The sequence below is a fragment of the Chanos chanos genome, chromosome 6, assembly GCF_902362185.1.
Source record: "Chanos chanos chromosome 6, fChaCha1.1, whole genome shotgun sequence".
Taxonomy (NCBI): domain Eukaryota; kingdom Metazoa; phylum Chordata; class Actinopteri; order Gonorynchiformes; family Chanidae; genus Chanos; species Chanos chanos.
The window spans coordinates 26,403,278-26,418,012 of record NC_044500.1 but is presented as its reverse complement, the minus strand read 5'-3'; the positions used below and the strand labels follow the sequence as shown (position 1 = coordinate 26,418,012).

At 42.4% G+C, this 14,735-nt stretch overlaps 1 protein-coding gene across 1 annotated transcript in view; it reads right to left on the bottom strand.

Moving 5' to 3' along the window:
* The window catches only part of necab3 (N-terminal EF-hand calcium binding protein 3), a 42,764-nt gene extending 29,087 nt beyond the window's left edge, over positions 1–13,677 (bottom strand). The window contains exons 1-2 of the mRNA XM_030778575.1: positions 13,537–13,677; positions 4,108–4,132 (exon numbers count right to left, since the gene is read on the bottom strand). Of these exons, the coding sequence (XP_030634435.1) occupies positions 4,108–4,132; positions 13,537–13,662 (151 nt within the window). The 5' untranslated portion in view covers positions 13,663–13,677. The remainder of the gene's footprint in view (positions 1–4,107; positions 4,133–13,536) is intronic.
* Positions 13,678–14,735: the final 1,058 nt, after the last annotated feature.

Below are 14,735 nucleotides of genomic sequence, written 5' to 3'. Positions count from 1 at the left end.
AATTCAGTCCTATTTTTGCGAGGCAAACAGTGTTGGTAAAAAAATACCCAAATGATTTCAAAGCAGGTTTGACATTTCTCTTTAAAACTAAATGTGCTCTAATATAGCTTGTCAAATGGCAGGTGAATCACTTTTGATATTTGGGCTTTTCAGGGATATGACTCCTCTCAGCTGAAACACAGCCATCACGGGAAAATGTCATTGAACAGCACAGAACAATGATGGGATTATTATTTACAATACAAGCCTCAATTATTGATCTAAAGCTTTTACTGAATGTTCTTAAGAAACAAAGACATGCATCTTTAATCTTGTCCAATCCACTCTTTTCCAGGTTTTTTTTTTACTGTCTCTCTTCCTTACTTTCCTTTCATTTTCTACCTCTAAACCTCTCCAGTTTTTGCCCAATTTCTCCCTTTCGCTACGCTTCTCTGCTTTTCTTTGCACCTCTCTCCTCTCCTCCCCACCCCCACCCTCTCTTCACCTCTTCCCCCTACTGTTCTCTGCACTCCTCTCCTCTCCTGTCCTCTCTTCACCCAGCTCCTCTCCTGTGCTCTTCACTCCTCTCCTCCATCTTCTCTTTTTTCCCTTTTCCTTCCTGTCTTCTCTCCTCTCTTCTCCTCTCCTCTCCTCTAAAATTAATACTTTCTTCTCAGTCGTTGTCCTAGACTCCCTGTCACTTCCCTTCACCTGTTTTTTCCTCTCTTCCCCTCTCCTCTACTTCTTATCACTCTCCTGTCTTTATCTGTGTTCCGGTGGTAAAGAGGAAAAGGGGGGGGGGGGGGGGGCTTCAGTAGCTGAGCTTTAGCACAAGCACTGTCAGATTGAGTCAACAAATGCCCCCAGAGTCAACACATGCCCTCAGAGTGGCAAATCATTCACAAGCCTCTTCACAATCTGTCACACTGATGAGAGACAGAGAACCGGAGAGACAGAGAGTGAGACAGATGAGCTAAAGGACCCAGATGGACAGAAAAGAGAGAGACAGAGAGAGTGAGAGATGGATGCAAAAGGACAGAAAAAAGAAAGACAGAGAAGTGAGAGACGTAGGATTGAGAGGTGGAACAGCTGAACGGTCAGAGCTGGAGTAATCTGTCCTATAGCAGGGATTCTGTTTCACTGTTTTTACCAACATCTTTTCTTTCTTTCTTTTTTGTTCTTACAAAAGTAATTCATTCATTTTCATTTCTGTGTTTACAAATGCAGACAACCACATAAAGTGACTAAGTGTATCCTGCCATTAAAAAAAAAAAGAAAAAAGATGTGTAGTTTTGCACAGCAATCCCCAGGCTAGCTGACAGCAGGCAAAGCTTAAGCAGAAAAATCTCTCTCTGTTCTGCAAAGAGTAGAGAAAACAATAGGTATTGAGAAGATTAAAGTAAATTAAAGTATTTTTTATTTAAGAAAAAAAAAACACCATATCATGATACATCTCATCCCTACTGCCCAGTCTTAGGGATTAGTGAAAAAATGAAACGACTGTGGTATTAGTCACCTTGTCTCTTTCTCGTTCTGTTCTATAGAAAATTTCTCATGTATCGCTCTCTCTCTCAAACACACACACACACACACACCATTCCTCAACATCACATCATTTTCCGCCACGGTGCCCCTCCTCCTCTCCTTGTCTGTGTTTCTTGGGCTGTTTCCCCCATTGTGACAGTCGCAGTATTTTTGGCCTGGCCCCCCTGAGCTGAAGCAGAGGGTGACGTCTTTGGGGGCTGTCAGATGCTTGACATGCTCTTTGTCATTTGATTGGCCAGCACTGCTGGGCTAGGGATGACCTTCTTACAGGCTAGCAACTCTGTTATATAACACGAGGGGCTCTTAGTGACACGGAACACAGGAGAGAGAGAGAGAGAGAGAGAGAAAGAGAGAGAGAGAGAGAGTGAGAGAGAGGGGGAGAGATAGACTTCATTCCCCTGGGTTCTGGTCCTATGCTCTCAGAGGAGGAACCAGAACAGCACAGATTTCAGTAATTACATCGACCAAGTGAGGCTCCACATGCCTCAGCATGATTGGTGAAGAGCAACAACATTGTTCTGGTAAAGGGTTACTCGGACTGATATGTTTCCCAGCTTCAGGGCCCTGGATTCATGCATCTGAAGGGACATTTGCGAAATGGGTTTGATGGGTTGATGAATATTAGATTGAGCAGGCCTTCACTGCCAAGCTATCTTCTCAAACTGTTAGCCTATTTCCAAAGCAGATGTCAAGCATTCAAAGATACTGAATATAGTTTCAAAGCATCCATTTGCTTTTAGATCTTGACCTCAAAACAACAATCTGATCATGAGGGAAATGAATGGAAAGTGTGAGTGAATGGAAATGAAGGAAATGAAAACCAAAAAAACGACTGAAGACCACACAACTTAGAGAGAGAAACAGTTAAGAGATCAGACTGTAGCTTCAAGGGTCAGGCATGTTAGTCAGAGTGAGAAATACAGATGCTTTGCGTTGTCTTGGCATTCCTCTGGAGGTTTTACTGATAACGAAGTTAATCAGTAGCATTCGTTATGAGGGCAGAGACGCTCTCGGGAAAGTTATTCCCAAAGCACAGACTTAAAATGGATTAAAACGCGTCATCTGACAAGATCTTATCGTTAACGGCGGGCCGGCCGATGAGAGAAAGTAAACAGTAAATAGGTTACAGAAAGTGGGACAAGCTTTTATCATCTCTTAGTCTTTCCTGACGACCTGTAGGTCTCTTCTGCAAGTCTTTAAATGTATTTCCCCAGTCAGCGTCCATATGGCTCTCAAAAGAGAGCTCAAACCACTGTATGAAGGACTAATCCAACACTGTGTCACAACGTCTCAGGAGTATGATGGGAGTCGGACCATCTCTCATTTCTCTCTCTCTCTCTCTCTCTCTCTCTCTCGCTTTCTCTCTCTTTTAACTCAGTGCTCTACTTAGCAACCTTGCTCCACTTACAAACCCAAGTACATGTATCTATCTAAGAAATGTTGCCTAGACACATACAAATGGGCCTCTGCCATCTCCATCGTAAGGAGTTGAAGCTGGCTTTAATGAAATCATCTGCTTGAGAAAATCGATCCTTTTCTCTCTCTCTCTCTTTCTCTTTGTTTACCTCTTTCTCTCTCACTCTCTTCCTGCCATGACTGTAATGGGGAGACGCATGAGGAGGAGAAGGTAATTGCCGTTTTGGCGCAACGGGTGTGACCTCAGCAAGGACGGTGTCACCGTAGCGACATCCACTGCTGGTTGATTTGTTTGGACAGGCGTGCTATTCCATTAATCTCTCTCTCTTTTTTTCCCATTTCCTATCTCCTCTTTAAACTGAAATAGTCATTTCATGGTGGAAAGAAAGATCTCTCCACGGAACAGATTAGTCTATGACTGCTGTTTTTGATATGAGCCGTCACGCGCGATATTTGTGAACCTGAGAACAATGGCTTTCTGAACTGGCTTTCTCAAGTTTGTGTTTCTTTATAAGGAGGAGAATTATGATGAGCTTCTGTGGTTGTTGTTGTAGTCTGCTTTGTAATTAACAAAGTAGAAGCTCACTCTCTCAAACACAAAGCCTGCAAAGCTGTGTAGTTCCTCTCAAGAAATCTTCCCCAAAAAATTGGGTCACTGCCTTCCTCTACTGAATCCTCAGCGGACTTTTGGTGTATCGTCTTTGAAACAATCTGAATATTCAAACGCCTGTAAACGAGGTCTGTTGCAAATTAATTAATTAAGTTAATGAAATGATTGATTTCACGCAGGAGCAATTGCAATTTGCACTCTCCCCAATGACACTCTGAATTGATGAGTCAGTGTTTCACCGGGAGGCCCTCATGCTAATGGGTCTCTTATGTCATGACTAAACTAAACAAGGGAACGAAAGATGAGAACATCCGAACAAACAGGCCATTATGAAAGAGAGAGAGAGTGAGAAAAAAAAAAGAAAACATAACAAATGAGAGAGAAAAATCGACCTTTTCCAAAAGCTCTTTTCAGCTGCAAAGCAAGACTTTTACAAAACTGCACTGCGGAACGAAGACACCAAAATAAAATGTTATGGAGATTTGTCACAAAGTGTCTGTCACATGCAGGAAAACCACGGAAAACACTGCCTACAGGCGAAGGCAGTTTGAACTTACCATTTTTGTCTGCACGCCGGAAAATCTAGAAAGGGAAATAAAAAAGAACGGTAGTTAATCACTGGCTTTATCAGGAGCAACATGCACTGCAGTTTTTTTTTATACAGCATTAGAACAGGATTTGCCTTAAGGGGAGACTTTTATGGTTATTACAACTCTCTCAAGGAGTAAATTCCTCAATCAAGTCTGCAGAACGTTAGGAATAATGCAACCTAATTTCCGTTTTTTTTGGTGGTCAGGTTTCATGACCGTTTAGCTTCTACCGGAACACATAATGAGACCAACAGAACCTCACAATTACCAGACTGAGAAACATCTGAAAGGGGGGAGGAAGAGTTAGTAACACTGACAATATGTTTATCTGTAATTAGAGCTATCCCAATACCACTTTTTTACTTCCGATACTGATACCGATACTGCAGCTTTGGCTATCTGCAGATACCAATATAACTCCAATACTTTGTTTTACTCTTGAACAAATATATGGAAACATCTCACTCAAACTGAGAACAAACAAATACTTCCCCAGTATATAGTCCACAACAACAGTTGGTTATGACTGCAACCCTTTATTCAAACACTACAAAAAATAAATTAATTAAAAAAAACAATAAAAAAAAAAAAAACAGGCACTGTAGTACTTAAAGTGACCAGCAGGTTTAAAGTTAAACAGGGATTAAAATTCTCCATTGCTATGATGGATTTCCATCAACTGGATTCCAGAGAGGCCATGTATGAGATCAGTGCAGATCCAAAGGGGAAAAAAGCGAGGGGAGGGGGGTGTTACGGGACTTAGGAATCATGCTACCAGGTGATAGGTAGCTGATTTGTATAGGCATACAATCTACTTGGATGTCGGTAATTACATACATACATACATATACATATATGTGTGTGTGTAGGTGTATATATATACAGAACATGAAAATTCATGAAAACATGAAATTTCCTTTCATTTAATATGAAAACCGAAATGTTATCAAACAGAGGACCTTACGGATACGGGAGGATCCTGAAGGGGTCCTCTTGCTTTACGGTCACCATACTTACGAGGCTGCGTCATTGAACATGTGCTAATTCAGTTGCTAAGTCACGGCTCCATTATGCAATCGGAAAGGAAACTGAGCTTTTAATTTTAGTTCCGCATACAGAAATGTAGAAGAAAGGGCACACTGAACAGCAACATCTTGTCAGGGGACGGGGGATCGCAGTTCCATATGCTGGAACCGCGACACGAGACTGCGGACGTTTGTATTGCGGTTTCGGTCTCAGTTTCAAGACCATTACACCCTTAATATATACATATTTATTGATATTACTTAATATTGACAGAGAGACACATTACCGACACATTACCGGTAATCCACCGAATAACTTCATGGCAGTGCTAGTGTTGGTGTCCGGAACACCCCCGAAACATTTGCGCTGCAAATTTTGCATTGGACTGTTGGATTTTTTTCCTCTTTAAGGTTGAAAAACTTCCTCACCACTAACAGGACTATTCTACACGTACCTATCTCATGCTCATGCGACTAATTTGCTACTACTGTTGCTATCACGTGACACGCTGCGCTTATCAAATATTTTTTTTGTCCCCTCCAACATCCGATCCAGCGTTCTGGTCCAGCATCGGCCTGATACCTATGCTGTGGATCGGATCGGGACATCCCTATCTGTAATGTAATGGTCTAAGTCATCTTCATAAAAAACGATTCATATCAACTCCACTCTGATTTCTGTTTTTCACTCTGTCACGCCATTGTGCTCCAAATGCTAAAGAAGGACAAGATCCCATAAACGACATGGTTATGCATAAATGAATTTTCCAACACAAACACTCGAACAGACACTCACTCTCTCTCACACACACACATATAAACCCTCTCCATCTCTGGCTCTCTGTCTTTATGTCTGTCTGTCTTTCTCTCTCTCACAGAGACACACACACACACACACAGTCACACTCACACATACACACACATTGGGCTGACCCCTGCAGTGACAGAAAATGGAAGCTTCACACAGGATGACAGAGAGCATGGTGAGAGATAGAGCCTCTGACTTTGCATTTCAGATAGACAGTGATTGGCTTATCTCTCACTAACTCCATCAGTTCCAACATGCCTCACTTTAAGCTGCTTTAAGTGATGGATGTTTTGGCAACTCCTTCTAAATGTATATTGGCTTGTTTTGATTGGCTAATAACCATTAAATCTGAGCTAAAATTACTTCATGAACCATACAAAGATTTCACATTTATATCGGACCAGTTGTTCAAAAGTCATTCTGTGCAAATAAGGAGTGCCAAGGAACGCCTCAGGTCTTTGAGGGCCAAGTGTGGTTTTCGAGTCAAGTAGCAAGTGGCATTACTGCAGGCAACGTGCCCATGGTAATATCGTAAATGGGTAAAAGAGGTATTATACTCTTCCTCCATCACACCTCGATTTGGAACTAGGGATGAAACGATTACTGGTTTCACGGCAAACCACGGTTAAATTCCCAAAAGTTAGTACTACCCCTTTTAATTATCACTGAAACCGTGGTTGATTACCACGGCTTGAAAAAGTCACGTTAAATACTGTCTAGCATCAATGAAAGTTAGCAACAGACGCAGGTGCATGGGCGCAGCACACAACGTGGGTTTGTTTTGTGTCAGTGAGAACATGGCGGAAGGCAGTGACATTGCTCCGTAGACTGAAATCTGTGTACGTTTGTATTTGCATATTCTTGAAACAGAATGCTGCTTAGACCACTTTATTTCCTTCTTCTGCATGGATTTTCCAGCGTAACTACGATGTGACAGTATTATTTGTACTTGTCTGAAGTTCAGTAAATAGTTGAACTCTTCGTCGTGTCTGCAGACTCTATCCGCCCATTGCACATGATAACATGTTACGTAGTTTAGTCAACAGTCACCCAACCAACATATTTTGTTCATTTAAAATCTGACGGTTGTCAAATTGGTTGAAAAAATATTCCAGCAAGAGAAACACTATACTCCTATATTTATGTCAGGTGCTGGGCTCATTGCAATCACTATCACTGTCTGCTCAAGACTCATTTGTGTTTATGTTATCTATGTTATTATTTTAATGTTTATGAAAACAAACGGTGAATAGTGCTGCTAATTTTATTTGTGGTTTTCAATATAAAACAGTTTGTGAGCTTTGAGCCAAAGTCAAAGCTCACTTAATTAAAACTTAATTCTATGTTATCTCTACACTCTAATTTAGCCATTAATTTAGATGGTATTTCAGCCTTCGTTGTCTTGTGCTGACCACAAAAAGGAACCTAAGTATCAACCGTTTTCTTAAAGATAAAACCAATAGAGAGTTCTGTTTGTTTCTTTCAGATATTGTTTTGAAGTGAGAAATGAGTCATGGTTGATCTAAAACTCTATGACCAGCGTCAGGTTCAAGTTCTCAGGTGACATACCTTAGTCCAATTTTAGACTCAATCATTGAGTCTATTTCAGTTCAGGTCTCTAACATCATGCCCAGAGCTTTCAGTACACACTCCATGGCGACAGATACAGGAGGCTATTTTTACACTATTACTCAATTCTGGGTTTGAAGAATAGGTTTAAAGTTTGTCATTAATCATTCTTGAAAAAAGTGGGAGATATTTCATACCTGAGCATCCAAACAATCTTTTATAAGGTCTACCCTTTCTGGCCCAATGGACATTTTACTAACAGACTCAAAACCTAAGAGATCTGCCAGCAGGGTTGATGTATTGCATGGCATTAAATGAAGATGGCCTTTGACCTCTCCAGAATCAAAAGGACACTTATTCTCTTATTCACGTTCTTTGTCTTTATATTGGACTTGGCTTGACTAATAAAACTAATGGGGTTTTCTGGGAGGCCCATGTGTTAGATCACCTCTTAGTTCACAAACTTATCACCACACGGGGGACACAAGTTTTAGTCTAAAGGCTAAAGGATTCATAAAGGTTCTAGGATTCCTATCTGCAGGAGAGATCTCCATTGGGGCTGCACCTATTTGGAACAGGCAACTGAAGGATTTCAAAGAAGACCTAAATCGAGATGTCACAAGGGAAAATATCTTCTTATCCTAGAGTTTAACTCACTTTAAATTTTGTTCACCAATTTTGCATACTCCATACCAAAACTTTAAAATCAAACTTATTAGTCATTAAAACTATAAACACTGATATCCAGGAAAAGAAAAGAGCATCTATGTCTGTGTATTCTGGAGGTTATTTTCTTCCATCTCTCTATGTAATTTTGTTCTATAATCTTTTTTATTCATTTTTGGCATTGTGCCAGTAAAATGCTCACCAAAACAAAAAAGATATTCATTGTTTGATCCAGAGTCCAAGCTAACAGAAGGCACGTCCATGATACATGGACAGATGGTGATAGATTTTCCATATCTCTGCAGTATTGCAGATCAACCCAAACTGTTTGGCAATGCATTGCTCTGGCTCTGCAATTCACAGCAGGTTTATACAAGCTTTAGTCTCTGAACGTTCAATACTGTCATAACTGGGCATAAAAAGGTATTCCCATACAGTTAGCATTGCGTTACATGACAAAATCTGAGAGAGGACTGTTTTTGGCAAAAGTCTCTGAATAGAGCTACGCAGGTCAGACTCTGGGTGACTGGACCACATTGTCTCTATGTGGGAAATAATCACATTTTATACGAGAACTGGAGTATTCCATTAATTTAAGTCTAATGTCATGCCACAAATGCTCTTGCATTGCTACAGGACTCTGCAGTGTTGAGAGAGAAATCCAAGGCTGTCTGGAGTCACGTCTCCATTTCAACCCTCACGCTGTTACTAGCCAGATGACTAGCCAACAGACTCAGAATGCATCGTCTCTAAAACGTCCAAGGGTCCACTCTTCCACGTCCTCCCAACGTCTCTCAGACAACCCAGGCCCTGCTCTTCCATGTCCTCCCAATGTCTCAGATGACCCAGGCCCTGCTCTCCCAAGTCCTCCCAGTGTCTCTCAGACAACCCAGGCCCTGCTCTTCCATGTCCTCTCAATGTCTCAGACGACCCAGGCCCTGCTCTCCCATGTCCTCCCAGTGTCTCTCAGACAACCCAGGCTCTGCTCTTCCATGTCCTCCCAATGTCTCAGATGACCCAGGCCCTGCTCTTCCATGTCCTCTCAATGTCTCTCAGGCAACCCAGGGCGGAGTCCTCCACGTCCTCCCAATGTCTCTCAGACGACCCAGGCCCTGCTCTTCCATGTCCTCCCAATGTCTCTCAGATGAACCCAGGCCCTGCTCTTCCATGTCCTCTCAATGTCTCTCAGACAACCCAGGCCCTGCTCTTCCACGTCCTCTCAATGTCTCTCAGGCAACCCAGGGCGGAGTCCTCCACGTCCTCCAAATGTCTCTCAGACGAACCAGGCCCTGCTCTCCCATGTCCTCCCAATGTCTCTCAGACAACCCAGGCCCTGCTCTTCCATGTCCTCCCAGTGTCTCTCAGACAACCCAGGCTCTGCTCTTCCATGTCCTCCCAACGTCTCTCAGACAACCCAGGCTCTGCTCTTCCATGTCCTCCCAGTGTCTCTCAGACAACCCAGGCCCTGCTCTCCCATGTCCTCCCAATGTCTCTCAGACAACCCAGGCACTGCTCTTCCATGTCCTCCCAACATCTCTCAGACAACCCAGGCCCTGCTCTTCCATGTCCTCTCAATGTCTCTCAGACAACCCAGGGCGGAGTCCTCCACGTCCTCCAAATGTCTCTCAGACGAACCAGGCCCTGCTCTCCCATGTCCTCCCAATGTCTCTCAGACAACCCAGGCCCTGCTCTTCCATGTCCTCCCAGTGTCTCTCAGACAACCCAGGCTCTGCTCTTCCATGTCCTCCCAACGTCTCTCAGACAACCCAGGCCCTGCTCTTCCATGTCCTCCCAGTGTCTCTCAGACAACCCAGGCCCTGCTCTCCCATGTCCTCCCAATGTCTCTCAGACAACCCAGGCCCTGCTCTTCCATGTCCTCTCAATGTCTCTCAGACAACCCAGGGCGGAGTCCTCCACGTCCTCCCAGTGTCTCTCAGACAACCCAGGCTCTGCTCTTCCATGTCCTCCCAACGTCTCTCAGACAACCCAGGCCCTGCTCTTCCATGTGTCTTCCCATTGTCTTTGTGGCATCCTTGCACAGCTTGATCTGCACATTTCTCTGATTCAGTTCACATTGAGCTATGTGACCATCACCAGTGTATAAAAATGACGGAAATCGAACACTATACACCTTTCTGAGATGCATTTATACACAGAGATGTTTTGTCCTTTGTGTGGGCTCAGACACTTATCTCTGATCCCACACAAAGAAGATAAATGGATTACAGAGTGTAAGGGTTAAATGTTTTGTTCCGTATTTATTTTCAGGATGTATTTATTTTATATAGACATCTGTGCTTAATTCCAGGACCTAAGTGGAGGATAATGCATCATTTACAATGTGTTTGAAAGGTCACCTGGCTTTCCTGGGGAGATATCGGTTCTGATGGTGCACTGGCAGGTGTTGAGACTGTGGGGGGACCTAGGTCCCACTGACACTATTCACCACGAAAAGAGAGAGAGAGAGAGAGAGAGAGAGAGAGAGAGAGAGAGAGAGAGAGAGAGAGAGAGACTGAAAATACACAGTAGTCCCAGGAGAGACAAAGTGAGGCAGAGGAAGAAAGAAAGAAAGAAAGAAAGAAAGAAAGAGAGGAAGAAACACGCACAGACAGTAGAGACATACACAGTATAAAAAGAGAGGCTGTACCTCAGGCAAAGAGAGTGAGACAGAAAGAGGGACTGAGGTGAGAGAGGGAGACAGGGAGAGAGGGGGCGGGGGGCTGCAGGTTTTAAAAATCAGCCTATCGATTACAGAGAGTGACAAATGTGACCTAATCAATCTATCCCCATTTTCCCTTATGTACATCTGGCATGTAAAATAAACAAATACAAAGAACTCTGAGTCTCTCTACGGTTATTCTTTGAGATTCATCTCCTGCACATGCAAATAATCTAAAATGACGAGTACATACGACCTCTGTCTTCTGTAAATCCCTATTTTACGAAGTGAGTAATAATCATGACTCAAGGCTTGCTGCCATGTTAGAGGCGATTTAGACCTCTAATATATTAACAAATGGTAATTATAAACCTAATTTAGCGTGTTTATTTTACAGCTGTATCTTTTTTCTCTCTCTGTGAGGGTCATCCATCACTCAAGGCCAATGAACAATCAATTTTTCTTCTTACACTCTCCGTTTGATAGTGCCAGTTTGAGACCACACGTGTGTGAATCTGTGGGTGGTCTTTGGCATGGTGAATGAAACAGGGGCAGATGAGTTTTACTGATGGACAAACAGACTCTATACACTTTCAAGCATTATCACAAATGTTGTAGAATAAGACACTATTCCCAGCAAATTCATCTCATCCTCACACAGCATGATGAGAGAAACAATCTAATGATTCTGTTGTAATGATGGAGTTCCTAGGCTTTTTGAGAGTTACAAAATGAAAAAAAAAAACATATTTAAAAGAAAAAAAGGGTGGGTTGGTGTGAATGCTGCTGCTCTCTGAATGCCTCTGTAAGAGTGAGGAGAACTTGCATCACTGAAAGAGCTCCACAGTTGTAAAGTCTTAAGGAATGTCTCCCAGACAAGTTACTGTGAAGTCTTTTATGTACAGCCACAGCAGATTGTCAGACACTGTTTCTATTGTTTTGATGTTGAAGCAGGACTGATAATTCCCCCCAAGCAGCACACAGTAACAAAACAGGGAGAGGATTCACAGCTTTAACTTCTGCAACATTGTATCTGCATGTGTGTGTGTGCATGTGTGTGTGTGTGTGCTGGGCATACATGTATATGTATGCAAGCTGTGTGTGTGTGTGTATGTGTGTTTCTGTGTGTGTGCACATGCATGTACTATGTATGTATGTTTATGTATGCATGCTCTCTGTGTGTGTTCCATCTGTCCCCTTATCCTCCCAACCCTGCTTCCCAAATCTTTCACCTTGTCACACTCGCACACTGACACACACACACACACACACACAGACACAAAACACTTGCAATCCCTAGACCTCCCCCTAGACCAGGGCTTACTTAAACATGCAGAGAGAACAGCTGCACCTCTATGACACATTCATATAGAGCTAATACACATAGCACAGAATGCCACCCTCATGCCCTCCAATGCATTTAACCAACATGTGACCCAAATTCCTATTTGATCTCTGTGTTCTCTACAAAATACCACGAAGCCTTCAAACACATCAAGAAACCCAGATGCTGAAGCCTTCAAACACCTCAAGAAACCCAGACGCTGAAGACTTCAGGCTGCTGGCGAAATGGAAAACACACGCGCGCGCACACACACACACACACACACACACACACACACACACACAAACTGAAATCAGACTGCACAAATACAATGCACAATCTCTTCCACACAGCACAGTAAGCCGGTAAACCACACAGAAGTCAACTGAACAGATTTATATTTGAGATCTCTTCATTTCCCTACCGCATACTAAAGATCACTGCACATACCACACAACACACAAAAGATTTAAAGAAAACATTCCTTACAGAGGACAGACACTAAAGGGCTGAATGGGATCGTTCAGAGAGAAGTATAAAGCTTCTCAATAAAGGAACACAATTCTCTCCAAACCCAAGCATTATCAGCCAAATACCACAGAATGGCACAAATCCAGTTCAGTTCACTCAACACAAACTGGTCTCAGCCTTATTACTGGATGCACATAAGCTCTGTATATACGACTAATTACACAACTACCCTCTGGGACACACCACAATCCAGAGATGGCACATCATTAGCAGAAACAAGAATGACACTTAAAGCGGGGCATTAGCGCTTCATCTGTGGACCATGACAGGGCAAAGATGGGAACAACAAAAAGGCAGTTTCAGATTATGTGGAAAATATCGGTGTTTTTCAGTAAATGTTGCTAATCTTGACAAATCTTGTTAAACAACATTAAGTGTCAACCAGTAGTGCACTGGTTTAATACAAAATAGAATACATTTCATTGGAAATATTTGGAAGTGCTCTAAAAGGTGTGTGTGTGTGTGTGTGTGTATACATCCTTTGTAATGGAGAGGCTTCACACGTCAGTAATCAGTGACTTCAACTGTATCAGTTCGAGATTACAAATAAGCTATTAAAAGAATAATCTTTATCGCATGGCACTGGAGTGTTAGTTGTGGTCACCCGCTGTATTAAATGTGCTCATTTTATGGCCAATGTGACATGTTTTCTACATAGCCATACATCAACTCTCGATCTCAGTCCATTAAACAGCTTCAATAATGACCATTTCGAAGTCATTGCAGAGCTGTATAGTCCCTTTGCTAAGATGAATTCACAGGTCAGTGATCGGACAAAAGTGATGGTGACGCCAAGATACCCCAAAATACTTACGTCGTGAAAAATGGAAAGTCCGTGGACGGTGTTTTGCTGCAGCTGCTGCTGCTGTTGCTTGGAGCGAAGGTGCTCGCGCTTCGCCGATTGGAGACACATTGTTATCATTTCCGTGCACGCCAACATCTTCAGTCACGTTCGGTAAACTTCTCTGTTAATTTCACAGTTTAGACTGAAAATGTCAGAGATTCTCTCGTCTAAATCTGGAATCGTTTTAGACTACGCTTGGAGGTTTTGATAAGAAAACCGTTGACAGCCAACCTAAGCAGGGTAGCTCTTCTTAACGAATGATGCTGAACAACTTTCCGTGGCCAGTAACCACACCTCCCTGAATGCTGATTGGTCCGTATCTTATTTCAGCGTTCTTCCGATGGATGCTGTTCAGCAAGTCCTCGTTGAGATGCGAATTCTGCATTTTTTGTTCCAGGTGATATCTACAAACTCGTCCATTCAATTACCAAACGTGAATATATGCACTCTGATGATACCACTTATTTCTCCAGCGACAGATGAATAGTGAATAGATCAGTTCGTCATCATTCAGCAGATTTTTCCTCCCAGAACTCCGTTCTGAAGAAGTAGGCTATAGAACACACACCTTGATTGTATTTCTAAAAGCAGTGTCCATGCTAATATGCTGTTTTTTCCTCCGCAATTTCGGTTATCATCAAACCATGGTTATTTGTGAAGAGCTTCTTTCTTTCTTTCTTTCTTTTCTATCAGAAAAAGAAAAAATAGAGAAACACAGAACACAGTAGCACACACGTTTCAGCTTCGGCAACTCTGTGCTTATGAAGGCCTAATCAATGAGCTGCAAGGTGTGAATGTGCGCAGAGTGCTAAGATCAGCTATTGATATTTGAACTACTGAATTAGAATACACACACACAACCTCAAAACATGAGTTGTCGCCTAGGAAACCAAATCTTACAAAAAAAAAAAGGAAAAGAAGAGAAAAGTCAAGGAACATTGAGCTGGATATGGAAAAGGCGTGTTTAATACTTTTTTCTTACTCAGAAGGGGTCTAGTTCCAACCAGGTAGCAATCTCAATATTATATCTTAAATGAACTTTATGCGACTATTTGAACATGAAGATAAATACAGCTATCTGTCAAAACACTCTGGATGCTCTCTAACTTTTTGATTCCATCTGCAGTTTATTTCTTAGGCTATCACAGTTATTTAACAATCTAAACTGC